This window comes from Jaculus jaculus, chromosome 1 (assembly GCF_020740685.1).
Source record: "Jaculus jaculus isolate mJacJac1 chromosome 1, mJacJac1.mat.Y.cur, whole genome shotgun sequence".
Classification (NCBI taxonomy): domain Eukaryota; kingdom Metazoa; phylum Chordata; class Mammalia; order Rodentia; family Dipodidae; genus Jaculus; species Jaculus jaculus.
The window spans coordinates 40,155,109-40,181,162 of record NC_059102.1 but is presented as its reverse complement, the minus strand read 5'-3'; the positions used below and the strand labels follow the sequence as shown (position 1 = coordinate 40,181,162).

At 43.1% G+C, this 26,054-nt stretch overlaps 1 protein-coding gene across 2 annotated transcripts in view; it reads left to right on the top strand.

Moving 5' to 3' along the window:
* Window positions 1-1,405: 1,405 nt before the first annotated feature.
* Window positions 1,406-26,054, top strand: part of Entpd1 (ectonucleoside triphosphate diphosphohydrolase 1) — a 90,484-nt gene continuing 65,835 nt past the window's right edge. The window contains exon 1 of one of the 2 annotated variants that reach the window (XM_045142231.1): window positions 1,406-1,504. In XM_045142231.1, coding sequence (XP_044998166.1) covers window positions 1,489-1,504 — 16 coding nt within the window. In that variant the 5' untranslated portion in view covers window positions 1,406-1,488. Of the gene's footprint in view, window positions 1,505-1,817; window positions 2,007-26,054 lie in introns of those variants that run through there. The other variant, XM_045142230.1, reaches the window with a different exon arrangement.

Here is a 26,054-nt window from a genome sequence, read left to right as displayed (position 1 = left end):
AGACCAGCTCCATGTTATCTATCATGTGAACAGGAGCAGGTGGCGAAACTCACTGCTATAATCTTGAGTTGACTGGATGCCTGATATAGCTTTCAAACCTTAAATGCTACCTAAGTTTTGCAATAGCCTTATGTAAGGAGAAGCTACCCAAAGTGGCCTTGGGACTGGAAGACTTACCTTCCTGTCAGTGGGTCAGCTTTTATTCTGATTTTATTTTTATTTATTTATTTATTTATTTATTTATTTAAAATTTTTATTTATTTATTTATTTGAGAGTGACAGACACAGAGAGAAAGACAGATAGAGGAAGAGAGAGAGAATGGGCGCGCCAGGGCTTCCAGCCTCTGCAAACGAACTCCAGACGTGTGCGCCCCCTTGTGCATCTGGCTAACGTGGGACCTGGGGAACCGAGCCTCGAACCGGGGTCCTTAGGCTTCACAGGCAAGCGCTTAACTGCTAAGCCATCTCTCCAGCCCTTATTCTGATTTTAAAGCAAGTTCATAAACATAAAAAGTTCATAAACAGAGTTTAAAAATTATTTGGTTAGCCAGGCATGGTGGTACACACCTTTAATCCCAGCACTCAGGAGGCAGAGGTAAGAGGATTGCTGTGAGTTTGAGGCTAGCCTAAGACTACATAGTAAATTCCAGGTCTTCCTGGGCTAGAACAATACCCTACTTTGAAAAACCAAAAGAAAAACATTATTGGTCAGCCTCTTAGCTGCATTTGGGTCATCTCACAAAGTGGAGGAGTAGCAATCCACTTGAAGGACTTTGGAGGTAGGAAGTCATAGTTGGGCAAAGGTGACGATGACTTACATCGTCAGAGCTAGATGGGTACCCAGAGTGAGTGGGTTTTGCTGTGGAGGCATACAGCTTTCCAGCCACCAATGTGGTTTCTCATGCAGTCCAACCCATTGCTTGGGTGATCTATAAGGACTGCTCATCATAAACAGGCAGTGTTCGGAAAGAACTCCCCTTCCCTCCTACAGGTGTTCAGAGAGTATCAAGGTAACAAGTTTCTTGTTATCTGGCTTCATAATTGCAATGCACAAATAGCTTTTTTGCTTATAATCAAGATGACGTTTTCAAGGGAGAAAAATGAATTTCTAGAACATAGAAGGAGAGAGAAATATAAAAGGATGAATGGAGGAAAGAAAGGGAGAGCACTTTGAATACATAGTACTTCAAGAATAGAAAAAAAAAAATTTACAACCCAGGGAAGCTTTCGAGTAACTAGGGAAATGAGCAGCTGGACTCCTCCGCCAATCTGTATTTCTCGTCAATGAAAAAAGACACAGGGTTTGAGGTTCCTTCCGAAACAGGCTGGCTAATTTAGCCCCTCCCACAAGCCCTAGGGTCTGTTATATCTCTGATCCTTGAGTACCTCTCACACAGAGCCGACCACAGCAAACAGAGGCTGCCAAAGCAAATTAAAAAAAAAAAAAAAAGACAAAAGGAAGAGGAAGAGAACAAAAAGCTTCTACTTATGGAAGATATAAAGGGTAAGACCAAACTGATTTGATCCAAACCGTTAAGAAAAAAGCCGAAAAGCAAAAGCCCAGACCAAAAGCAAGTACTTGAAAGAGCAAGAGGCAGAAAGCCCTGAATGAACTTTCCCACCCTCCTCCGATCCGAGGCAGAGAAAGAGCTTTGGGAAACTTCTGGGAAGCAGAACCCAGGGTTGAAGTCTAGGGTGGCTCTTGAGCAAGCTAGAGGAGTTCATGAATATTCATTATTAATTGATATGCAGATCTGGGTTTTGAGGCAAATGACTTTTTGCAGTCCCCTTGTACCTTAAGAGGCGGCTGCCTGGTCTACAGTCTGGAGTCATCTAGCCTCAGTTTGGGTCTCCGCGTGTTTGAAGATGCTGGGCTCCGTCTGTAGATCTGTTTTGTTCTCGAATTTCCTGCGTGCTTTCCTGTTGTGAAATTAGCAAAGGCTTCTCAGTAGGGAGTTGGACAGGCAAGTTAATGTGGCAAGAAGCTGTCACAACAGGACCCCTGAGTATGTATTGCAAAAGGCTGCAAGTTTCTAGAGATGTGTGGGGGAGTGTGCTTGTCAGGGGTGAAGGGCAGGAAAGGGTGGAAGGAGGAATAAGTTGAGTTTTGTCTACATTCAATTTTGTCTGAAAACTTTGAGAGCAGCCTAGTTTTCACAAATGGTGTGTAGCCTCTCTCTTTTACCTCTTTTGGGCATTTTCTGCCAGGACGGAGAGCCAGCAGCCTGCCAGCTCTTGGGAGCCAGGAGGAAGGAGGGAACGAGGGAATGTAAGGGTCGCAAACCTCCTTCTTCATTGTTGCTAACTTCTGATATGCTCACAGAACTTTGACATACAGAATGCAGAGGAACAGGATGAGTAGCTAACAGATTTCTTAATAATGAAAATAAGTGATGTCTGTTTGGGTTTTCTGAATCTTTATTCTGTGCTGGGAATAGTTCTAAGTTTATTATCTGTGCTTTGCAGTTTTCACATCAACCATATAAGGTAAGTGCTGTCATCATACCCCCATTTTCCAGATGACAAAGTTGGGGAGCCGATGGGATAACTCATTTTGGGATCCTCTAGTTAGGAAGTGGTTAGTGTGGATGCAGGCAGACTGGGGTTGCAGGGTGAGGGTAGAGTGTCACTACTTCCCCATACTGTTGAAAGCTCTGCAGGCTCTGTTTCAGACACTAGATCGCTGAGTTCTATGTTCCCAAATTTCTGACGCTGCTGGGGAAGAGATACTGAAGAAATCTTGTCTGTGAAGGAACTTGTATTTTGCAATCGATTTCATGCACATTTTTCTCACTTGGTGTTCATGATCATTGTTTATGGGAAAGAAGCAGATGACTACAGGAGGGAATGTAGGAGATGTTGTTCTGTGTAGTTCTTTTTACAAAAGGGAGCAGTGGAGGTTCAGAGGGGTTAGGTGACATGAATCAGACAGTTAAATGTTGAAAAGTCCAGATCAGACCAGAAATCCCCTGCTTCTGGTTTCTAACACTGAGACCTGGCTCAGTCATCTCTGAAATTGTGTCCACGACGCCAGCTAGTCCTCACTAGGGCACTTTCGGTTCCCCAGGGAACTAATCCTTTCCTCCTGTTCATACAGCTGCAAGGCACTTTTCTCTGCCTCACAGACCTGTTTTTCTCATCTGTCAAATGAAGAGAATAATAATACATGTTTCATGGGATTAATGTAAGGACTGAATGAGGGAGATTCGTGCAAGGTTTCTAGAATGGCTTAATACATAGCATCTGTTCAACAAGTGTTTCCAGTTGACATGACTCCCTTCCTCCAAGACTTCTCTTAAGTGTTACTCTTCCCTTTAAGCCTTCTCTAACCCTTTGAGCCTAGATCAGGACCTGCTCTGGATCTGTATAACACCTCATCCTTTACGTCTAATTATATTTATCTATCTACTTACCTATATTCCTGCTTTGTGTCTGTCACCTTCTTCCCTTCACATTATAATTTTTTTATTCATCTTTGGAGGTGCAGTGTCAGTGCATTGCTTTGTTTTGTCTTTAAAATCATGGCCACTTTACTGTTCATGTGGGTGAGGTTGTGGGAGAGAGGCTTCTGCATTGACAGAGGCACAGGAAGTGGCTCTGGGCCTCATGCAGGAGTCCTAGAGGACCTGATGCCAGGTGTCCAGGAAGTGGGTAGGCACTGAGCACTGATTCTGAAACAGCTGACATTCAGTGGCCAGTGGTTATGGTGGCAGTTGCACAAATAGGTACATAAGAGGACTCTGGTGTTCTTACTGTGAGTCAGCTTGGTGGTCACATCACATTCACCAGACAGAAGGACAAGATTTTTTTGTTTTTTGTTTTTTGTTTTTTCGCGGTAGGGTCTCACTCTAACCCAGGCTTACCTGGAATTCACTGTGTCATCTCAGGGTGGCCAAAAACTCATGGCAATCCTTTGACCTCTGTCTCCCGAGTGCTGGGATTAAATGCTGTGCCACCACACCCTGCCACAAGGACAGGTGTTTGAAGTTGGTGTCCATCTCAGAAGATGTGAGCTTTGCCCAAAAGATGGTACTCCTAGAGACTCTTTTGCAAGTCCAGAAGGTCCTTGCTAGACAAAAGCCCCTTGGGCTTCCTAATGGGCACTCAGGAAGTATCTATTAAACTAAGTGTCATAATTTCAGTTCATGTTCATTCAAGAGTCAGGAGGCCGGCTTAAGAGGGGGCCTCTGAGCTTTTAGTAGGGCTTTCTCCCAGTGGATGCATATAGTTTTTGCACAAGCCTCAAAGACATCCCTTAATCCACTAAAAAACAAAATGTCTACCCTTGGGCTGGAGAGATGACTTAGTGGTTAAGGTACTAAGGACCCAGGCTCAATTCCCCAAAGTGGTATATGTGTCTGCAGTTCATTTACAGTGGGTGGAGGCCCTGGTGTGCCCATTCTCTCTCTCTCTCTCCCCCCTCTTTCTTTCACTCTCTTTTAAATAAATATAAATAAATAAGTAAAAATATTTTTCAAAAAATGCCTACCCTCTAATAGATGATCTTAACTGCTTGTATAGTTTCATGCCTGGACACCCAGTTTGGGTGAACTTTAGCCTTTAGTCCCCACTCATCTTGGGCCTCCTATCATCTCAAATTCAGAACTTTGCCGTTCCTGAACAGAACATCTGGTTCCTTAAATACTGTTTCCCTAGCCCCACTTTATAGTGACGTTGTCCAAGACAGTGTACCCTGGTAATGAGTAAAGCAAACACTACCGAGGTTGGCCCTGGCTGAAATCTTACAGCACATTAGGTTTGTTTCTAGCACACTCCCCTTTCTCGTTCTGGCATACCTTCAAACTAAGATCTGACAAATATTATTGTTTGTTTGCCATTTGTAAGTACCTATGCCAGCTCCTTGGAATATAAATAGTTTGCTCATAATCTAGCAAGAGGAAGACATGCACAACCAATTCTAATTGGAACCAGATTCTATGAGGTAGTGCTCCTAACAGCTAGCATTGGTTATTTGTTATGAGCCAGACGCTGGTATGTTTTATATGTGTGGCCTCATGTAGTCTTCACAAGAATCCTCTGATACTAGTTTCTGTATCTTATAGATACAAGGAGGTCATTTTGCCAAGGTCACATAGCTAGTAATTGGCAGAGGGAGAATTTTGTATATGTAACTAGGCTGCAAAGCCTAGATTCCTAACAAATGAGTGCCACCTCCCTAAGATCCATCATAGCAGTGGACAGTGCCATGAAAAACAGAATTGGGAGCAATAGCTTTTATGAAAACTTCTCAAAGAGTGGGCCACTTCAATTGGACCTATAACAATAAGTGGAGTATGATGACCACATGAAGCCCCTTCCCCTCCCAGCAAGACTTAAGAAACTTTTCTTTTTATTAAAACTGCAGTCTGGATGTAACAGTAAAAAGTTCTTCCTTTCCAGTTCTGAGCATCCTGGAGACTTGAAGACTGAAGCCAAGCATCTAGCCTTGACCATGAGTTTGTGATTACCAGTCATGTAATCAAAAGAAAGCTTTACTAAGTAACCAGATGCATATTAGATAATTTTCTTACGGTTTTCTTGCATAGTAATAATGAAAGAAATAAGGCACATCTGGAAAACAGTGCTTGTGATTGGTATGGCTTTTACTTAACTAACCACATTTTCACAGTGTTTTTCTACCCCGTGTTGTCTTTTTGGTTGTCTTTCTACTCTCAATGATCAGTCATTGTGACTGGGTCAGGGGTGTTTAATTTTTTAATTTGCTATTTGCTCACATATAAGTGCTCAGCCTGCATAAGGTAAAAGTGAGGCCTGGAGAAAATCAAATCAAATTTGAAACATTTTGGAGAGGGGCCAAAATAAAGGGCAGCCCCAGTGGTAAAGATTCATGGAACACTTTGATGGTTTGATGGAAATGCAGAAGAGGGAGGTTCTAGCTTAGTCTAGTTATGGTTGTATGTGTGATGGTGGTGGTGTCTCTGGGACAGTGTTTCTCAAACATTAACCTTCCCATGCCTTATTGGAATCCTAAAATTCAAAGTCTCATCTGGAAGCACTAGGTGGGTGTTGGCCGAGATCCTGAGTCTCTAACACACTGCAGATGATGATAATGTCAACCTTTTCCTGCCGTACTGACTGGCAGCATTATAAGATCACTGCATGTTTTAGTCTCAGAGCTTATTTTGGCAGCAGTGGGTCCCTCTCCTTCACCTCCCACTAAAATTGCCACAAGGAGTAATGATCACTTACACCATTGCGGGATGAGAAGGGCAGTCCATTTGTTCTTTCAGCAAACATATGCCCTAGAACATGACTCTGAGGCCTTCAGCTTGCCGTATCCCAGAAACAAAATTGTATCTCCAGAACACATTCTATTGCAAAATAAAAAGGCCTTGTCTTGGATTTCCTAAATATTTTCCCATTTTTCCAGTGGTTTCAATGATGCTCAGTTTGATCAGTAGTAAAGCAAAACATATGGCTGCCTGTTGAACCCTGTTTTATGTGTTGGGATCCCAGGGAGTTGGGATTGTCAGGGCTGAGGCTGGGTGCTGCATGTGTGTGGCACTGTTGGCATTCTGCAGAAATCAGGTGGGAACCATGCTAGCTGCAAAGGTAGAGAAGTGGATACAAGAGGACTGTGGGGAAATGAAGGGATTAAGAGCAGAATGATGGTTGGAGAAATGAAACTTGGGGAGATGTTATCAAACAGCATGCAACTTGGAGGTTCTGTCCTATAATGTCAGAATGACTTTCGAGAGAGACCCAAGAAGCAGGACATGCCCCTCATAAAGAAATGTTTTCCTTAGGGTTGGAGAGATGGCTTAGCGGTTAAGGCGCTTGCTGGAAAAGCCGAAAGGCTCAGGTTTGATTCCTCAGTACCCACGTAAAGCCAGATGCACAAGGTAGTACATGTGTCTGGAGTTCATTTTAAATGGCTAGAGGCCCTGGTGCACCCATTCTTTTTGTCTCTCTCTCTTGCTCTCGCTCTCAAATAAATAAATAAATAAATTTTTTAAATGAAATGTTTCCTTTAAAAAAAAAAAAAAGCTATTTGTCCTCCTGACATGAGCTGTCTGGCACATTCCGTAATTCCTCTATATAATTACTGATGCCCCCACTGAAGAGGGCCCTCAGTGGAATGGGTGAGAAGAGGTGGAGAAAGGGGACAAAAGAGGATATCCTGATGGGAATATAATCAATTTGTAGTACATTTATATATTAAGGTTTCCTGTAAATAATCACTTTTATGTAAAAGGGTTTTGTTGTTTGTTTGTTTTTTTGAGGTAGGGTCTCACTCTAGCCCAGGCTGATATAGAATTCACTATGTAGTCTCAGGCTGGCCTCAAATTCACAGCAATCCTCTTACTTCTGCCTCCTGAGTTCTGGGATTAAAGGCATGCACCACCATGCCCAGCTGTAAAGATTTTTTTAAATTATTTTTATTTATTATTTATTTATTTGGGAGAGAAAAAAATGAATGAATGAATGCACCAGGGCCTCTAGCCACTACAAACAAACTCCAGATGCATGGGCCACCTTGTGCATCTGGGGAATCAAACCTAGGTCCTTTGGCTTTGCAGGCAAATGCCTTCTCTCCAGCCCAGCTTTTGTGTTTGTTTGTTTGTTTGTTTTTTGAGGTAGGGTCTTGCTGTAGCCCAGGAAGTTTTTTGACATGAGCAAAAAAAATATTTTTTTTCCTTTAGTCATCTTATTATTTATTGGCAATTTTTATACATGTATATATAATGTATTTTGGTCATAATCTCCTCCCATTACCTTCTCTTGAACCTCCTCTCCATTCTCTTTCCACTGAACTCCTTCTTTTCAACTAGTCCCTCTTCTTTGATGACTCATTTTATTTTCTTGTGTGTGGGTGTGACCCACTGAATTTAATTCTAGTTGATGCAGGGCCAATGGCAAAGGATTATTTACCAGCACACTTGGGTCTTATCAGTGACTATACCACTGCAGAAAATGTCTCCTACTTCCCTGCCCACCATCAACTGCCTATACTTCTTCAAGGAGATATGGGAGCTTTGTGCTCCTCTCCATCATCCATGATGGAGTATTGATGAGCCCAGTATTGAGTGGGCCTTGAGCAGGTTGTGGCAGTCCCGGTGAGGTGGCGTGCCTGGGTGATAGCATTCTACAGCACTCACCCCGTGCTCTGATTCTTACATTCTTCAGTCCTCTTCTTCTGCACTGTTCCCTTAGAGGGAGTGATATAATGTCTCATTTAGCACTGAGCACTCCAGAGTTACTTATTCTTAGCACTTTAATGTGTTTTAAGTCACCTCAGTAATCAACAACATCTACAAAAAGAAGTTTCTCTAACCAAAGATGATAGTGGCATCAATCTATAGACACACACGCACACACACACACACACACACACACACAACTTAAAGGGCAATTTGATGAACACACAACATATCCATTTAGACAAACAACAGTCGCGGTTTTCCTCATAGGGTCTATGATCTTCCCAGACACAGGCTTTTGATTAGGTTTTCAGTATCAGCCATGAATTCCCTCCCATGGAGTAGAATTCAAACCTAATCAGAGAGCAGTTGATCACCCCCATATCATTTGTACCACTATTCAACCACCAGTGGGCATATCCTGCCTGGCTGATGGTTGTATAGCTTACAGGGTCAACTGCTGGGTAAGATTGTTGATGACTTTTCTCCCCTAACACCTGCCGAGTACCTTGCACCACTATGAGAGCTAGCCAGCAGGAAGAAAGCTTCCAGCTCAGTTCTAAGATGTCTTCAGCAATCAGGTCATTAATTTTGTTTCTTGATACAGGGTCTCATTGTAGTGCAAGCTGCCTTAGAACTAAAGGTTCTTTCTCCTCAGCCTCTCTAGAGCTGGGATTATAGACATGTACTACCCTGCCTGGCAACAGAAATATCTTCTAAATGGAGACAGTAAAACATAATGATTGAGAAACTTCTAAAATCTATATTTACCCCCCTTGACCCATGCTGCTCTCATTCTTTTCTAGAGAATCTACTTTTTATAGATGGTAGTAAAAACCAGGAAGACCTAAGACTCATCAGAAGTACAAGAAAAGAAAGCCAGCTGCCTAGTGCAAGACTAGCTATCTCTATTACACCTTCCAGGGCCCAGGAACCATTACAGAGGATGTGGTGGATTAAATATGCTGCTGCTATCAGTGCTAGCCTGGGAACCTCCTCCAGGGAGATGGGTGTACTCTGAGGCACTGTCCCTCCCCACACAGCCTGACTAGAGCATTCATCACCCCATGGTGATTAGTGATAATCCCACTGATGAGTTCCCTCAGTGGAATGGTGGGAGTGGAGGAGAGGGAACATAAGAGTTTAACTGGATTGGGATATGACCATATGCCATATTTTCCTACAATAAAGAACTCAATAAAATGAAAACAACAAAAATTAGACATGAAAAAGAAGTTATAAAAACTATAATGACTAAGATAAAATCTAGTAAGTATGGTCTGGAGCGATGGCTTAGCAGTTAAGGCATTTGCCTGCAAAGCCAAAGGACCTTGGTTCAATTCCCCAGGACCCATGTTAGCCAGATGCACAAGGGGGTGCATGCATCTGGAGTTCATTTGCAGTGGCTGGAGGCCCTGGCACACCTATCCATTCTCTCTCTCCCTCTCTCTATCTCTTTCTTTCTCTACCTCTCTCTCTCAAATAAGTAAATAAAAAATAAAGTAACTAATAAATGACAGTGACATTTGAAAATCAAATCAGTGACCAGTATACTTGAATTATGATTCAGGAAAATACAGAGATATGTGAAAAAACTTAAAGGATTATTTTTAATCTAAATTCAAGGAATGATTTCACTTCAAAAGACTAGAAGTATTTCCTTTTGATTCATTGGAAGGATGTGAACAATATCTTTGCACTCCTGAAGAGGTAAGTGATGCAGCACATGCCCAGGAACATGCCATGGTACTAGAGGTAACTGGGAAAGAGAAAAAACGTCCCTCGTGGCAATTTGCTGTATTTCTTTGCAGTCTCCTTTTGCTGTACCTGCATTGTTCCTCTCATTGGCATTTACTTGACTCATTCAACACCTATGAGATAGTACCATGTTCAATGGGCTGCATATACAGTCTTAAAATCTGGCTTATAGAGACGCAGTGAATGACAAGTATCTTTGCCTTTTTATAGCACAGTCTGCATGTCAGAATTCTGTCAGTATTATTGTCCACAAGCATAAAGGCATTTGGCAAAGACTCTTCTCAGGGTCTATATCCTTTGTGGTTCTCAGAATTTAAAACAAAAACAACAAACCTGAGGTTTCACAAAAAGCCTCTGTACCCCTCTTGTCACACTTTGCCTTTTTGCTCCCATTAGCATGCTCTGTTGTCCCTGAGTTCAGGCGTGTTGGGAGGGCGAGCTAACCCTTCTGTTTATTTGCCTCTGGTCACACTACTTTATCTCAGATGAGGAGACAATGACCATTACTGGAATTTTTCATCCTAATGAATTGATAGTTATATTGAAAAAAAAATCCTTGTGGGTAATATTTAATAAGAAAATGGGGCTGGAGAGATGGCTTAGCGGTTAAGCGCTTGCCTGTGAAGCCCAAGGACCCCGGTTCGAGGCTCGGTTCCCCAGGTCCCACGTTAGCCAGATGCACAAGGGGGTGCACGCGTCTGGAGTTCGTCTGCAGAGGCTGGAGGCCCTGGCGTGCCCATTCTCTCTCCCTCTATCTGACTTTCTCTCTGTGTCTTTCGCTCTCAAATAAATAATAATAATAATAATAATAATAATAATAATAAAAGAAAATGAAAAAAATGTGGCAAAGTATTTTAACTTGTGTTGCCATCAATTTAGACAGTATTTAATTTGGACTATTTCTGAGATAGACTCTGAGGTAAAAGCATTAGGTGGAGGGAAGAGGAGAGATGTCAGGACTTATCCAAGTTTTTATTGGGATGATTGGGCTAATAAATATTTATAAACAAGGCTGAAAATGGGTGAGGGAGAATAAATTTGGCAGAGGAGAAAAGGGATTACAAAGTTATCTGGGGACATGTTTAACTTGAGGTATCTACAAGACATCAAGCAAGGCAGAGATACTTTGTTGGTTGCTAGAAATGTGGATACAGAATTTGGAGATGTCTGACCAAGATGAAGAGACATTGAGGGCTTCAACTGAGACATGAACTTAGTGGTTGGGAATGTAGATATGGATTAGTCAGCCTACAGCACAGAGAATAAAAACAATATAATGAGAAATAGGATATAGAGAAACACCACATCATAATGATTAAGGAAGAGAATGGGCTTTAAAAAGAAATTCCAAAAGAATGCCTCAAAAGGTAGAAGAAAGTGAAAGAGAATCTGACCTTGGTAGCCAAAGAAAGAGCATATTTTGAGACTACGGTAAGAAGTGTTCACGTCATAGAAAAGGTGAGAAGGAGAATGAGAATACATGCCACATCTCTCTTCTAGCTTACCTGCCTCAGTCCTCTATCATTACTCCACAGCTGAATGCTTTGGGAACTGGGGCACATTTTTATGTTTGCTATTCATAATCCTATATTTCTTCTCTTAAAAATATTAAAAGTCTGGGCTGGAGGGATGACTTAGCAGTTAAGGCGTTTGCCTGCAAAGCCAAAGGTTCAATTTTCCAGGACCCACATTAGCCAGATGCACAAGGGGGCACACACATCTGGAGTTCATTTGCAGTGGCTGGAGGCCCTGATGTGCCCATTCTCTCCCTCTATCCCTCTTTCTCTGTCAAATAAATAAATAAGTTAAAATAAAATATTAAAAAATTAAAAGTTTAATGGTATATATATTTTTAAGTTTTTATTAACAACTTCCATGATTATAAAAAATACCCCATGGTGATACCTTCCCTCCCCCCCCCACTTACCCCTTTGAAACTCCACTCACTCTCCATCATACACCCTCCCCATCTCAATAAGTCTCTCTTTTACTTTTGATGTCATGATCTTTTCCTTCTCTTATGATGGTCTTGTGTAGGTAGTGTCAGGCACTATGAGGTCATTGATATCCAGGCCATGTTATGTCTGGAGGGAGCACGTTGTAAGGAGTCCTACCCTTCCTTTGGCTCTTACATTCTTTTCGCCACCTCTTCTGTATTAATGGTATATATTTTTTTACAACAAAGAAACACAGTGATTTAGTTTAGAAATTTGGAGTTTATAACTATATTTGGAAAGGATAGATTGGTAGAATACTTTTCCATATTGAGAGTTGAAGAACAGGGATCACAAAGTAGGAATATAGTGCTTAATGCAAGAAGTTAGGTGTGAGAGCTGGGCATGGTGGTGCACACCTTTAATCCCAGCACTTGGGAGGCAGAGGTAGGAGGATTGCCGTGAGTTCGAGGCTAGCCTGAGACTACAGAGTGAATTCCAGGTCAGCCTGTGCTAGAGCAAGACCCTACCTCAAAAAAAAGAGTTAGGTGTGAGAGGGAAAGTAATTGGAGAAGCAATACTGAATTTGGTCATATTTGAAGTATTAAACATACTCATTTATTCAATACCTTAAACAGAGTATGTGCAAAACACTGTTCTAGGCACCAAGGATACATTGGGAAACAAAATGACAACTTTTGATTTTACATTCTGGGTGGATCCAGTGAAAGAGCCAGACAATAAATATTTATTTTTTTATAAAAATAAGACAACTGCCACATTATCTGAGGTAAAGGTTAGGATGAAAAAAAATAATAATAAAGCAGGGAAGGAAGTACAAAAGAAAGATCTTAAAGAAGGGAAGTCATGTGTCACTTTTAGGCAGAGGGACCAGCAAGTCCAAAGTCCTGAGTAGAAATAAGATGCTTCAGAAACAGCATAGCTGCCAGCAGGGTTGGAATGGGGACAGCATGGAGGTAAGAACTGCGAGACAAGGTTGACCTAATCACAGTGTTGGGGTCCTTGCTGGCCCTGGACTTGTGTTTATGGTGGGATGGAAAACTACTGCAGCTGTTGAACAGAGGAGTGGCTATGTCCAGTTTGTGTTTTAATAGGATCATTCTGGAGAGAGACTAGTTAAGACTCTACTGTAATAATATAGGCAAGAACAGGCATGAGGTATCCAGTTCTAGGTGGTACAAATGGAAATGTTGAGAAGCAATTGATTTATTTTGAAGATAGAGTCCATAGAATTTCCTAATTGAGCTTGAATGGAAAATAGATGAATACTCAATTTCAAGTTTGGGGGTCCAAGAAACTAGAAGAATAAGGTTGCCTTGAGCTGAGATGAGAAGACTATAGAAAGACCAGGTTTGGGTAGGAAGATGAAAACCACTTTCGGATATACTAATTAAATTTAACATGCTGTATTAGTTATTTTTCCCATGGGTGTGAGAAAATCCCTGACAGAAGCAGCTGAGGGGAGGAGGGGTTCTTTTGGCTTGCTGTTTAGGAGATACAAGCCGTCTTGATGGGGAAGAGTTGGCGGCTGGGAGCTGCTTGGTCCAAGGCAGTTGGGGCTTGTGGTGCAGCTTTCTCCTATCTCCTCAGACCAGGAAGAAAAGTAGGTTAAGTCCCCAGCCTCCCCAAAGAATGCCACCATCCAGGAAGCAAGTATTAAAGCATATGAGCCTGTGGGGGCATTTCACACTCCAAGCACAGCAGATTCCTGCTTAACATGGAGATTTCAGACATAACCATTGGTATGTGCACAAATCTGGAGTTTGTGGGAGAACAGGAAGCTGGAGATATAAATTTGGCTTATCCTTATCAGGAAATGTTTAAATGCAGTGAGACTGGATTTAAATGCAAGGAGATTAGATGAGATCACCAGAGAAATAATGAATATAGATAGAAAAGGAAAGTTTCAAAGATTGAGCCTTGGAATCTTCAAGAAGGTGGTGGTTGTTGTTGTTGTTGTTGTTGATGTTGTTGTTGGTGGTGGTGGTGGTGTGTGTGTGTGTGTGTGTAAAATGGAGTAGGGGTAGGAGATGAACTAGGAGATGTGTTGTCCTGAGAGGCAAGTAAAGTATTTGAAGTGGAGGAAGGAGCAAGTTGGGTACAATACTGCCTGTGTGGGTCAAACGGAAATAACACTGAGGATGAGTGTGGCATTAAACAGTGATGGCCTTAGGTGATCTTTATAGGACACTTGATGGAGTGTCAGGGTGCAAAATTCTCCATGGAATTGGTCCTACTGTCTCTCCTCCCCTTTCTTAACGCCTCTCCTCTGTCTACCAGGTAAGGAAGAATTAGTGACATCTAAACATCTTGGTTGTGAGGGAGTGAGGTCTGGTTCCTCAAAGGAAATTAAGAGTCCTAGAGCAAGGAGAAGAGGAAATGAACTGTTGGCAGACAATAATAACAAATGTTCACCTCAGCTAAAGATAGCCTGTTTCTATCTTAGGTGTCCTACTTATGCCTCTACCATCAGCTACATGCTAAATCCTTTAGGACTAAAAATGCTTGTGAGGAGGTTTCTAATTCCCTGATGCTAACAGGCCACCCAAATTTATAAACATTCTCTGTAAAAAAAAAAAAAATCACTATCCTTCAGGCCAAACTAGTTCATCTGTAGGCATGGTATACTCTGTGATCACAAAGAGACAGCCTTTTTCACAAGAGAAAATGCTATATCTTGCGTATGGCTATACCGCCCTGAACACACCTCATCTCAGAGGTTTGGCTCGTTTGGGGTCTTGTTAGTATTTAGATTGGAAAAAATTGGTGCTTCTCAGATACATTTCTTCTTTAGGGTTACAAATATTCCCCATCTTTGGTCATTGCTTTATACACCTGGAAGATTCCTGGTATTGATTTAACTTTGCAGGATTGGTAGTATCTTTGGTCTCCAAGATCTTGTTTTGCTGTAGAACTTCTTTAGAAAGACTGTCTTTTAGTGGGTTTCATTCCTGGTTTACTTTGACTCATCTCTACTTATTTAGCTACATTGGCACACACACCAAGACTCATTCATGAAAGCATGTTGTACTGATGGCTATTCTATTGCTGAGAGTCTTTAAAAGGTAAACACAATTAGACTAGCCCTGAGGTGTCTGCACAATACCTCCCTCTATTTTACAATGTTTAATGGGTTGAATCATTTGAAATTGTCAGTTTCATATGAGTCACCCTAATATGTAAATTTCAGATAGGTATGTCAATGACATGCTATAGAAAATCTTCTAGTTTATTCCAGGTATATTCTGGAAGTACTTCCTATGACCCTACATCCTCAAGCAAAGCTGCTATACATAGTTGATGTCTTGTACATGATATAACTCCAGGACTCTGGATGGTCTAGGAAGTAAATAGCACCCACTGGAGTGCACAAACATTCCACACAACCCTAAAGGCTCTCTTATTATATCCCAAAGGAAAAAAAAATCATTGGTTAAATAGAAATACACAATTAATGACTCCGATACTTCCTAATTGCTCAGGGATATAAGTAGGCTTTTGCTCACCTAGTTAATATATTTTTATATGAGAAAGTTCCAGACCCATATAAATAGTAAAATTTGTTTGGGATCATATTTTGTATTTCTACCTCATCACCTATTCTAAAAATCCATCCTCACATATTACAAGCATATTACTTAAAGGTATTTCTTTTTTAACTTTTTTATTGATAACTTCCATAATTATAGATAATAAACTATTATAATTCCCTTCCCTCCCCTACATTTCCCTTCACATATCCACTCTCCACCATATTCCCTCCCCCTCTCAATCAGTCTCTCTCATTTTGATGTCATCATCTTTTCCTCCTATTATGAGGATCTTGTATAGGCAGTACCAGGCACTGCAAGGTCATAGATATCCAGGCCATTTTTGTGTTTTCAAGATTGGATTGTAAGCAACCCCACCTTGCCTTTGGCTCTTATGTTCTTTCTTCCACTACTTCCACAATGGATCCTGAGTCTTAGAAGGTGTGATAGAGATGTCTCAGTGCTGAGCACTCCTCTGTCACTTCTTCTCAGCACTATGGTGCCTTTTGAGTCATCACAGTGGTTACCACCATCTGAAAAGATAAGCTTCTCTAACCGAAAGTGAAAGTAGCATTAATACAAGGAATGTTAAGAAAAGTGCTCAGAGGGCAGTTTGATGAGCATAATATATTCATTTAGCCAGACAACAGCAGGAGTTGCTCCCCTAGAGCTCATGACCTCCCCTACCATAAACTTTTGACTAGATTTTCAGTACCAGGGATGTATCCCCTCCCATGGAGGGGCCTCCAGTCCAGTTAGAAAGCAGTTGATTTCCCCCATAATAGACATGCCACTATTGCACCCACTGGCTCATTTGGCCTGGCTGGCAAAACTTTTAAATTCCATTTTCTACAAATTAAATGTTTTTTAAAATATATATTTCTATTTATTTGAAAGGAGAGAAAGATTTGAAAGGAAAGAGAGAGAGGGAGAAAAGAGGAACGCTAGGGCTTCCTGCCACTGCAAATGAACTCCAGATGCATGTGCTACTCTGTGCATCTGGCTTTATGTGAGTATTGGGGAATAGAACCCAGGCCTATAGGCTTTGCAAACAAGCACCTTAACCACTGAGAAGTCTCCCCAGCCCCAGTTAAAAATATTTTGTTGTTGTTTTTAAATGAGGTAGGGTCTTACGGTAGCCAAAACTGACCTAGAATTCACCATGTAGTCTCAGGTTAGCCTCAAACTCACAGCAATTCTTCTAACTCTGCTGCCTTCTGAGTACTGAGTACTGAGATTAAAGGTGTGCCACCAGGCTCACTAGTTGTGAATAAACATTTCCTGCTTTGCTTTTCCTTTTTTTTACTTTTAATTTTTTGAGGTAGGGTTTCACTGTAGCCCACACTGACCTGGAATTCACTATATAGTCTCAGGCTGGCCTGGAACTCACAGTAATCCTCCTTACTCTTCCTCTCAAGTGCTGGGATGAAAAGCACATCACACCACTCCTGTTCTTTTAAAAAATATATTTTTTTATTTCTTTGTTTGAAAGACAGAAGGGAAAGAGAGAAAGAGAGAGGAAGAGACAGATAGGGAGAGAGAGAATGGGTACTCCAGTGCATCCTGCCAGTGCAAACAAATTCCAGACACATGCACCACCTTATGTATCTGGTTTACATGGGTACTGGGGAATGGAACCAGGGTCCTTAGGCTTCACAGACAAGTATCTTAACTACAAAGCTATCTCTCTGGCCTGCTAAGGGTATTTCTAATTGTGGGTCCCTGGTTCCTCAGGGGGCCATTGTGCATGGGCTTCCTGGAGGCATTCAGGCAACTGTGGAGCACGGTCTTGAGTGGCCATGATTTCATTGGGAAGAACCACCCAGGAAACAGCTTCAGAGAACAGCTCGTTTATTTGTCAGGGGACTGGGTTTTTGTAAGTAGTTGAGTGAGAGCAGGAAGAAAGTCCTAAGGGGATTTATGGGTTCAAAGGTTGCTTGCCAATGCCTCGTGGCATATAGGGACATTCATTCCAGCATGTAGGAAGAGAGTCAGATGATCTACATAGTGGTGGGAAGAGGTATAGGGTACGGGTCACAGGGCTGTGTGAAGGCTGCTGGCTGATGCCATATAAGGCATTTCCTAGCAACTGGCCAAAGGTCACAGGGCTGTGAGTGATGCCTAAGTCTTATCAGGACAGCCTGAGATTGAGGGGGGTCCAGGCTCACTAAGACCCCTGAGAGGGGGAGGAGACTTACTCCTGCCTGTCCCAGTACCCAAGATTTGTCCATGGATCAGGCTGCTGTGACCTCTCCATAGCCTGGGGCCTTAGTCGTGTCTGATAGCTTAGGCCTGCTTTAACTAGGGCCCCTGCCTATGTCCAACAGCTCCCTTTTTGTTTTATAATGGGGCAGTGTCATCATATTGCATGAGATTTTTATAGTCTATCATAGGTTCAGATAGGGCTAGATGGTGCATGAGGACCTGGTTATCAGCCACTCTAGCAATATTAGTTATCTGTTGTCTGAGAATTTTGATTAGGCAATGCTACCAGTAATAGGATTCCTATAGCAAAGAAGGGGCTAAGGAGGGAGAAAAGCCAAGTGACTAAAGGGTTAGAGAACCAGGTGATGGGGTCGTCAGGCTTGTAACAGTCAAGCAGCTCCTTGTAGAGCTTTTTGAGGGTTTTAACATTTTGTTCAACAATGTTTGATTCATTAATAAAAAAAACAACATTCTTCTCCCAAGACTACACATGTCTCCCCATGCTCAGGAGTATTGAGGTCTAAAACTGTATGGTTTTGAAGTAACATGCCCATGAGAGAGTTCAGTTGTCTCTGGAGAGATTCAAGGCTTTTGGTAGTTGATATCATGGCCTGGTCAAGCTTGTTTTGGAAGTCGCCTGCAAGATAGTTAGTCTGAACAAGAGCAGCTCCTGCCACACTGGAGGCACCCAGACACAGCATCAGGCTGAGACCCACAAGCAGAGGGATGAAAATTTCTCTTGGTTGGTACAGATGGAGCTGGTAGGTTGCTTCTTTTTCCTCATAGAGATACACCTGTGGAAAAATTAAGACTTTGGAACAATAGGTGGGAGAGGAAACATTTATTCATAGGGTTGTTACCCCTGTGCAACAAAGGAGAGCGGGTGTCTTGACACAAGTGATCCTGGTTATGGAAATATTGAGGAGGCATTCAGCTCTGGTTGGCTTGGAGCTAGACAATCAAAGAAGCACACCCTGACCGGAATTAAAGAAGGGAATATCACTAAGGTGAGGTTGGGAATAGTTTGTTATACATGTCAAGTATTCAAGGTGGCATTAATAGGGACTGCAGTTAGCAGGGGACAGGTAGGAGATGTACAAAAGAGGCAGTTAGAAGCATTAGGATGGTTAGAAAAGGGGAGAAGGTTGGCTACATATTGGATATATTGTGTCCATGTAACAGTGGCTTGTATTTTTTCTGTGACTTGTGTTTTCTGTGAGAGAATATGATGTTTAGTTTTTCACTGAGCAGGAAGCAGGGATGTGCTGTCTAGAAATATGAAGAGTCCCAGAGGGAGAGGATGAGTGGTAGATAGTAGCATAGAGTTTTCCCATCACCTCTGTCTTCCAATGTTCCTTCCAGGGGTCTTGTATACACATTGTACATTCTCCAGTTTTCCAGAAGGCTTTAAAGACAGCATCTGGATGCCTAAAGCTGTCAGTGCCACAGTAATCCTATGAGCATCCTCCATATTAGTCCTGGTCTTTAAGACACTCTGTTAGTTTGGCGATAGGCAAAGCATGCCATGCTGTCCACACAAACCACAGACTTAGGACAGTTGACAGTGTTTTGGCAGCCCTTTAGTAGGGCAATATCCTGTGCCAAGGATTTTATTGACCCCTTGGTAGGTCTCTCAGGCTTCAAAGCACCATCCTCCATGGGAAAGGGGGAAGGGGGGTGTTATAATGAGAGAGGAAGGGAGAGAGGCATTTGCATTGGAATGTAAGATTGTTAAAGCCACCAACAAAATGGCTGAGAGGAAGGCGTATGGCAGGCATATGGCTTTGGCTGCATCCATGAGGTCATGGACCTCCCTCCGGGATCTCCCATTTTCTGACTTTGGTAGTGCCAGTGGGGATGGTGCTTCTTCCATCTCTGATCTGTCAGTGTCTCTGATCTGTCAACATCAGGTGGGCCATCTCTTTGGTTGGTGGGGTGGAATTGGACATTTCGAGCCTGTACCCAAATGGGCCTGGGCTGGTCCTGTGGGAAGACACAAGCAAATCCCCTTCCCATGGCGAGGAGGGGGTCTGGTCCCTTCCATGTTCCATCTAAGGGATCTCGTCATCACACCAGAATGGAAGGGGCAGTCTCTGGTATATGCCAGTGGAAGGTGATGGGGGGGGTATTAGGAGTTTTTGTATATATTGAAAATGTTTAAAGTAGTCACGCCATGGCTAACTGAAGGTTGGGTGGTTAGGTATTGGGCTGTTGTTTTTTAAGTTGGGCTTTTAAGGTTTGGTGTGTCCTTTCTAGTATACCTTGGCCTTGTGGGTTCTGTGGGATTCCTGTGTGATTAGTAATCTTCCATTGCATGCAAAAGGCTTTGAATAAGGAACTGATAGATGGCATACAGTTCCTTATATTGTGGGATTGGTCAGGAAGTTCCTTAAAAATGAAGGTGGGAGGTTGATCCCTAGGTAGTAAAGAACCACAACTGCTCCCCTCTCTCCCCATCTGTAAAAATGGAGGGGGGACTCAGGATTGGTTTTTTGAAAAGAGGTGGTGTATGAGCCATTTTAAAGGGTTATTGCAGGAATCCATTTTTCATTAGGGTAGTGGTTGTCAATTTGACTGGGGAAGCCTATTAGGCTGATTGCAAATTGGGAGTGGTTCCTAAATAGCCATTGTATGTCAGCGAGAGAGAAGGGGGTTATGATAGTGTCAGGTTTTTTGCCCAAGGTTTGGAGAGCCTGGTCTCGCCTGGTTTTGATCATGGCCACTAGGGCATCAATCTCTGTTAATATATGTGGGGCACTGCCAAAGGAGGTGTGGAGCCATTCCACAACCCCTTGGGGTTGGTATCATGCTCCCATGGTGGCTGGGGAGGAGTTAAATATCATAAGCTGAATTGGCTTATCTGATGAGTACTGGGCAAGTGCCATCTCAGAAAATATTATTACTCTTGGTTCATGCCTGTTTTGCCTCTGGGTTTAGGAGGCAGGGGAAGATGGGTCTTTGTCACCTTTCAACATGTCAAGTAAGGGTTGTAAATCACTGGTGAGGATAGGAAGCCATGGTCGGAGCCAACTGGGGTTCTCCAGAAAGCTCTGAAGCAAGGCAAATGTAAGCTTCTGGGGAAAGGAGAGTGTGGGTTTAAGAGGCTGAGCAGAGGTGAGGGAGAGTTTTGTCCCCAGGAAAGTTATGGGTGGGATAAGTTGGACTTTATTTGGGGCAATTTTGAAGTCTGCTTCAGTGAGGGAAGGTGTTAATTAATCCCTTAGCTCAGCTGGTGAGGTGGAGGAGTGTATTAATACTAGGATGTTATCCATATAATGATAGATATTAAGGCCTTGATATAAATGTGGCCTTGATGCTGCAGCAACTACTTCTTGGCATATAGTGGGACTGTTGGCCATACCTTGGGGTAGGACCATCCACTCAAAGCATTTGGCAGGTCCTGCATTATTGATACAGGGGACTGAGAACACAAATCATTTTTGATCTTAGGGTGCAGGTGGCCAGGAAAGAAATAGTCCTTAATATCAATAGCAAGGAGGGGGGTGTTGGCTAGAATGGCCAACACAAGGGGCAGTACCCTCTGAGGGGTACCCCAAATGAGCATGGCTTTATTGATGGCCCTAAGATCTTGTAGTAACCTCCATCCTCCTGAGCCCTTTTGAATTACAAACACAGGAGTGTTCCATGGGCTCTGCGAGGAGTGGATGTGATTAAGTTGGACTTGTTCTGTTATTAACTGATTTAAGATTCCAAGTTTCTCCCTTGGCAAAGGCCACTGTTCAACCCACATTGGCTCATCAGAGAGCCATTCTAGGCAGGGAGTTTCATACTTAACAATGGCCTTTAGGATTGGGGGTGGCATCGGCAAAGGTATCTCTCATATTCTTCTATCTCAATGCATTCTCCCTCTATATTGCTGGCAATAGCTACATCTAGGGCCTCAAGGATGTCTCTCCCTAGCAGGTTAGTTGTTACATCCACCACTAGGGGTCTGATGAGACCTGTAGTTCCATCTGGGTCCTTCCACTTAAAGGCTTCTTTGGTAACATAAGCCTGTGAAGGACTACCTACCCCCATTAATTGGGGCCGGTGAATTAATTCTGTGTTGGGGAACTTCAGACCATTTTAGGATTGTCTTATCTGCCCCACTATCAATTAGACATTTGACAATTTTTCCTCCAACTTCTAAGGCCAGCCTTGGATGGGCCCCCTCTAGGATGCTTGTTACCCATTGTATATTATGGGTTTACCCTCTTATTGGCAGGCCTGAGGGTTTCCCCTTTTGAAATTTAAAGGCTCTGGGGGTTTGCCATCTTTGTCGTAAGTAAAGCAGCAGTCTTTTTTCCAGTGATATCCCTTGCAACATCTAGGACAAATTGTTTTTTTTTGGGGGGGGCGCCTTAACAGCTTGATGCTGAGGACATTCCCCGCTCCAATGTCCTTCTTTTCCACAATTGAAGCATTGTCTCTGGGTTTTAAGGCTGCCGCAAAGGCCTGGGCCAGAGAGGCAGCCTTATATGAGGCAGTCCCAATATCCTGAGTGGCAATTATCCACTTATCATAATGCTCATCTTTGAGGCTCTGGCAAGTTAACCTACATTCTGTAGTTATACCTTCCCAAATAATGCTTTTGAGAAGGAGGTCCCTGACCATTGGGTCAGGGACTTTTCTCTCTAAATTGGTTTTTGCCCTTAATATAAAATTAGAGAGGGTCTCCTCTGGCTTCTGATGAAGAGACAGTAAGGAAGAGGTATTGTCCTGGGTGTTGGGGGTGGTATTCTATCCCCTGCCTGGAGGGCACAGAGGCGAGCTTGGTCATAGAAACTTGGGGGCTGTTGGGCCTGTTGAAGGCCTGTGGAGAAATCGCCCTGTAAGTCATCAAATCCCCAGGGAATGTTCTGTTGGTTTTGGTTTCTTTTTATTTGTTGGAGGCATTCATCTCTATAGAGGGCTTCCCATTGAAGGAACAGGGGACAAGGCAGTGAGGACTGGCAGATATCATGCCAGTCCTGGGGGGTATTAATGGAGCCCTGTAGGCTCAGGAGGAGGGACTTAGTCCATGGCACATGGTTCCCATCCTCCTTAATTGTCTGTCTAAGCTCTTTAAGATTGCTGGCTTGATAGGGATACTAGTCTAGAGGCAAGCCCAAGTTGGTTGAACATTAACAGGAAAGGCTGTTACTTCCTGATTGAATGCCTTTTTATTGTTATATTGGGCCTCACATAGTTGTGTGATCGAAAATGGGGGGAGGGCAGAGGAAGGGGGTCCTGGCCAGGGGAATTTATCATGTTGGGATTCTCTTGGCCTGTGTAACATGAGTCCAGAGGGGGCAGCCTGGATCTGGAGGCGGATATGGTGGCAACGGTGGATAAAGGGGAGTGGGTGTAGGGGAGTAAGGGTCATTTTTTTCTAACTTCAGTTCTATTGGTTTTTCAAGGGAACTGTCTGGTCTTCAGGATTCTCCTCATCGAAGTCATCATCTGATTTTTGAGTGGAACTATTCTTGGGGAGCTGATACATTGCCTAACAGCTGCTGTGATTGGGATAAAAGGGGGGGGGGTTCCTTCCTGAGCCTCCCATCTCCTGGTTAAATAAGCTATGCAGGTCTACATGTCTGGGTTATATGGATCCCCAGAAATCATCCAGGGAGCGATCTGGAGGACTTCTTCCCAGAAGGAGATACAGGGAGAGCTTAATTCCCCTAACTTTCAGGAGAGCCCTTAATCCACGAATCTGTGATTCCTTTTGGTGGGAGGCAATATTGCCCATGATAGAAAAAGAGTGGAAATGCCAAGATTAGAGAGCAACATTCCTGAGGGCTGAATAGCACCAGAGGGGATTCCCCAGAGGTCCAGACCCAAAGCCAATATGCAAACTTAAGAGACCAGCGACCTGCCCTACAGGCTTGTAAGAAGAGGTCAATGTGTTACCGGATTTGTGTTCAAGAGAATTAGATAGGGGGTTGTTGCCAATGCCCAAGCAGGCCATCAGGGTCCAGGCAAAGGACTAGAGGCCTTCAGTCAATGCCAAAGAGTGGCCTCCACCAAGAGACATCAGTTGCCCATTCATTGTATCTGGTCCCTCACAATGGCGTAAAACGAAAGTAAAGGAGGAAAGAGAGAAACCTGCTAGCCCTCAGAACGTGTGGGTATGGGCCAGTGTCCCCTTAGATGATGACTGTCCTTCTGGGGGAATACTCACTTACCTTCAGCATGTCTCAGAGGGTTTCTGTTCAGGCACCAGCTGTGGGTCCCTGGTTCCTTAGGGTGCCATTGCACACTGGCTTCCTGGAGGCATGCAGGCAACTTGGAAGCAGGGCCTTGAGTGGCCATGAGTGCAATGGGAAGAAACACCTGGGAAACAGCTTCAGAGAACAGCTTGTTTATTTGTCAGGGGACTGGGTTTTTATAAGCAGTTGAGAGAGAGCAGGAAGAGGGTCCTAAGGGGGTTGGTGGGTTCAAAGGTTTCTTTCCAAGGCCTAGCTGGCATATAAGGACATTCATTCTAGCACATAGGGAATCAGGTAATCGATGCAGTGGTGAGAAGAGGTATAGGGTACAGGTCACAGGGCTGTGTGAAGGCTGCTGGCTGATACCATATAAGGAGTTTCCTAGGCAATTGGCCAAAGGTCACAGGGCTATGAGTGATGTCTAGGTCTTATCAGGCATCCTGGGCTGAGGGGAGGGAGTGGCCCTACTCCTGCCTATCTCAAGGCCTGAGATTGCCAGGGGTCCAGGCTCACTGAGACCCCTGAGAGAGGGGAGGAGCCTTCCTCCTCCTGATCCCAGGACCCAAGATTTGTCCGTGGTTCAGGCTACTACGAAATCTCCATAGCCTGGGGCCCTAGTCGTGTCTGATAGTTTAGGCCTGCTTTAACCCAGGGCCCCGCATGTGTCCAACATCTAATGACTAACAAAACAAAGAAAATTTGCAAGACTCAGACAGACCACTAATACAAAGAAAGATGAGGGCTGGAGAGATGGTTCAGCAGTTAAAAGACCTTACTACTTACGCATGGGGCCCTGGCGGGGCCATAAACAGCTTGAGTTTGACTCCGCAGAACCCAAGTTATAAAAAGCTGGGTGTGGCCACACATGGCTGTAACCCCAACCCATGGGGTTTAGGGGAAATGGGGACAAAGATTAGAGAATCTCTGGGGCTTACTGACCAAAAATGGCAGTTCTGGGTTAAGGGAGAGACCCTGACTCTTGGCAGTGCATGTATAAGTAATAGAGGAGAGCATCTGAACTTCCTTTCTGGCCTAGGCACACACAGGTGCAGCGTGCACACATCCGCATACGTGTGTGCATACACCACACATACACACCATACACACACACACACACAGACACACACACAAGGAAGCTGTGTATTTGTTATGTGGTAGTATATCTGTTGGCACTACACAGATTAGTACTCAGATTCTATTTTCCATGAAACAAAGCACTGCCCTAAGGTGGGCCGATGAGACTTGACTCTTGTCAGACTCAACAGATGAATTTTAAGTGAGGCAGTATCAATGACTAAAGAGCTGGAAAAAATATTCACCCTGACCAGTTAGCAGAAAAAGACAAGTAAAACAATGAGCTTCTTTTTTTTTTTAACATGCCATAGGGAAAATGTTTTGTTTTGTTTTGTTTTGTTTTTTAGTGAAGTATTATTGAAGATATGGGAAAATTAATATTCCCAAACTATTGGCCAAAGTATAATAGTTAAAATTTTCTAGGTGACAGTTTTCTTAGACTTATTTAAAGCATTAAAAATGTTCCTATCCATGTCAGGTATGGTAGTACATACCTTCAATTTTGTCTAGTCTTTTATAAAGTCTCCCTTTTGGCTCTTTTGCCCTGTGTGGTTTTGGCAGGCTGCTCCCCTGCCACAGTGTGGGCTCCCTTGGCCTCTCTGTTCTGTTGGTTCTAATACTGAACTACATCTCTTCCTTTTTCTTGGTTCAAAGCCTTGTTTGGGTGGAGCACATCCTTAGTAACTTCCTCAAACAAGGTGTACTGTTAAGGTCTTGAAACTTTCAAGATTTTGAAGTTTGATGCTGTCCTTATTCCCAAGTGTTGCTTTCACCCTACCATCCCACCTTCTACTTCCAGAAAGGATTTAGGATCTTTCTTTATCTCTTAGGGAATTTTTGCTTGTTTTTGCTTTATGAGGTAGGATCTCGCTCTCCCCCAGGCTGATCTGGAATTCACTTTGTAGTCTCAGGGTGCCCTCAAGCTCACTGTGATCCTCCTACCTCAGCCACCACACCCAGTTTCTTTATCCTTTATGTACTAAAAATTTATGCTGATATGTCTTGCATGCGTTTATTTTCATCCACTGTGATCCAGTGATTCATTTATCTAATCTTTTGGGTGGCCATTAGGTTCCTCCCATCCAGAGCCTCAAATCCTTCAGTTCTGGAAATCTTTCATTTTTCTCATGTGGTCTCTTTGATAATTTCCTCCCACAGCTTTCTCTGTTGTCTCTTTTT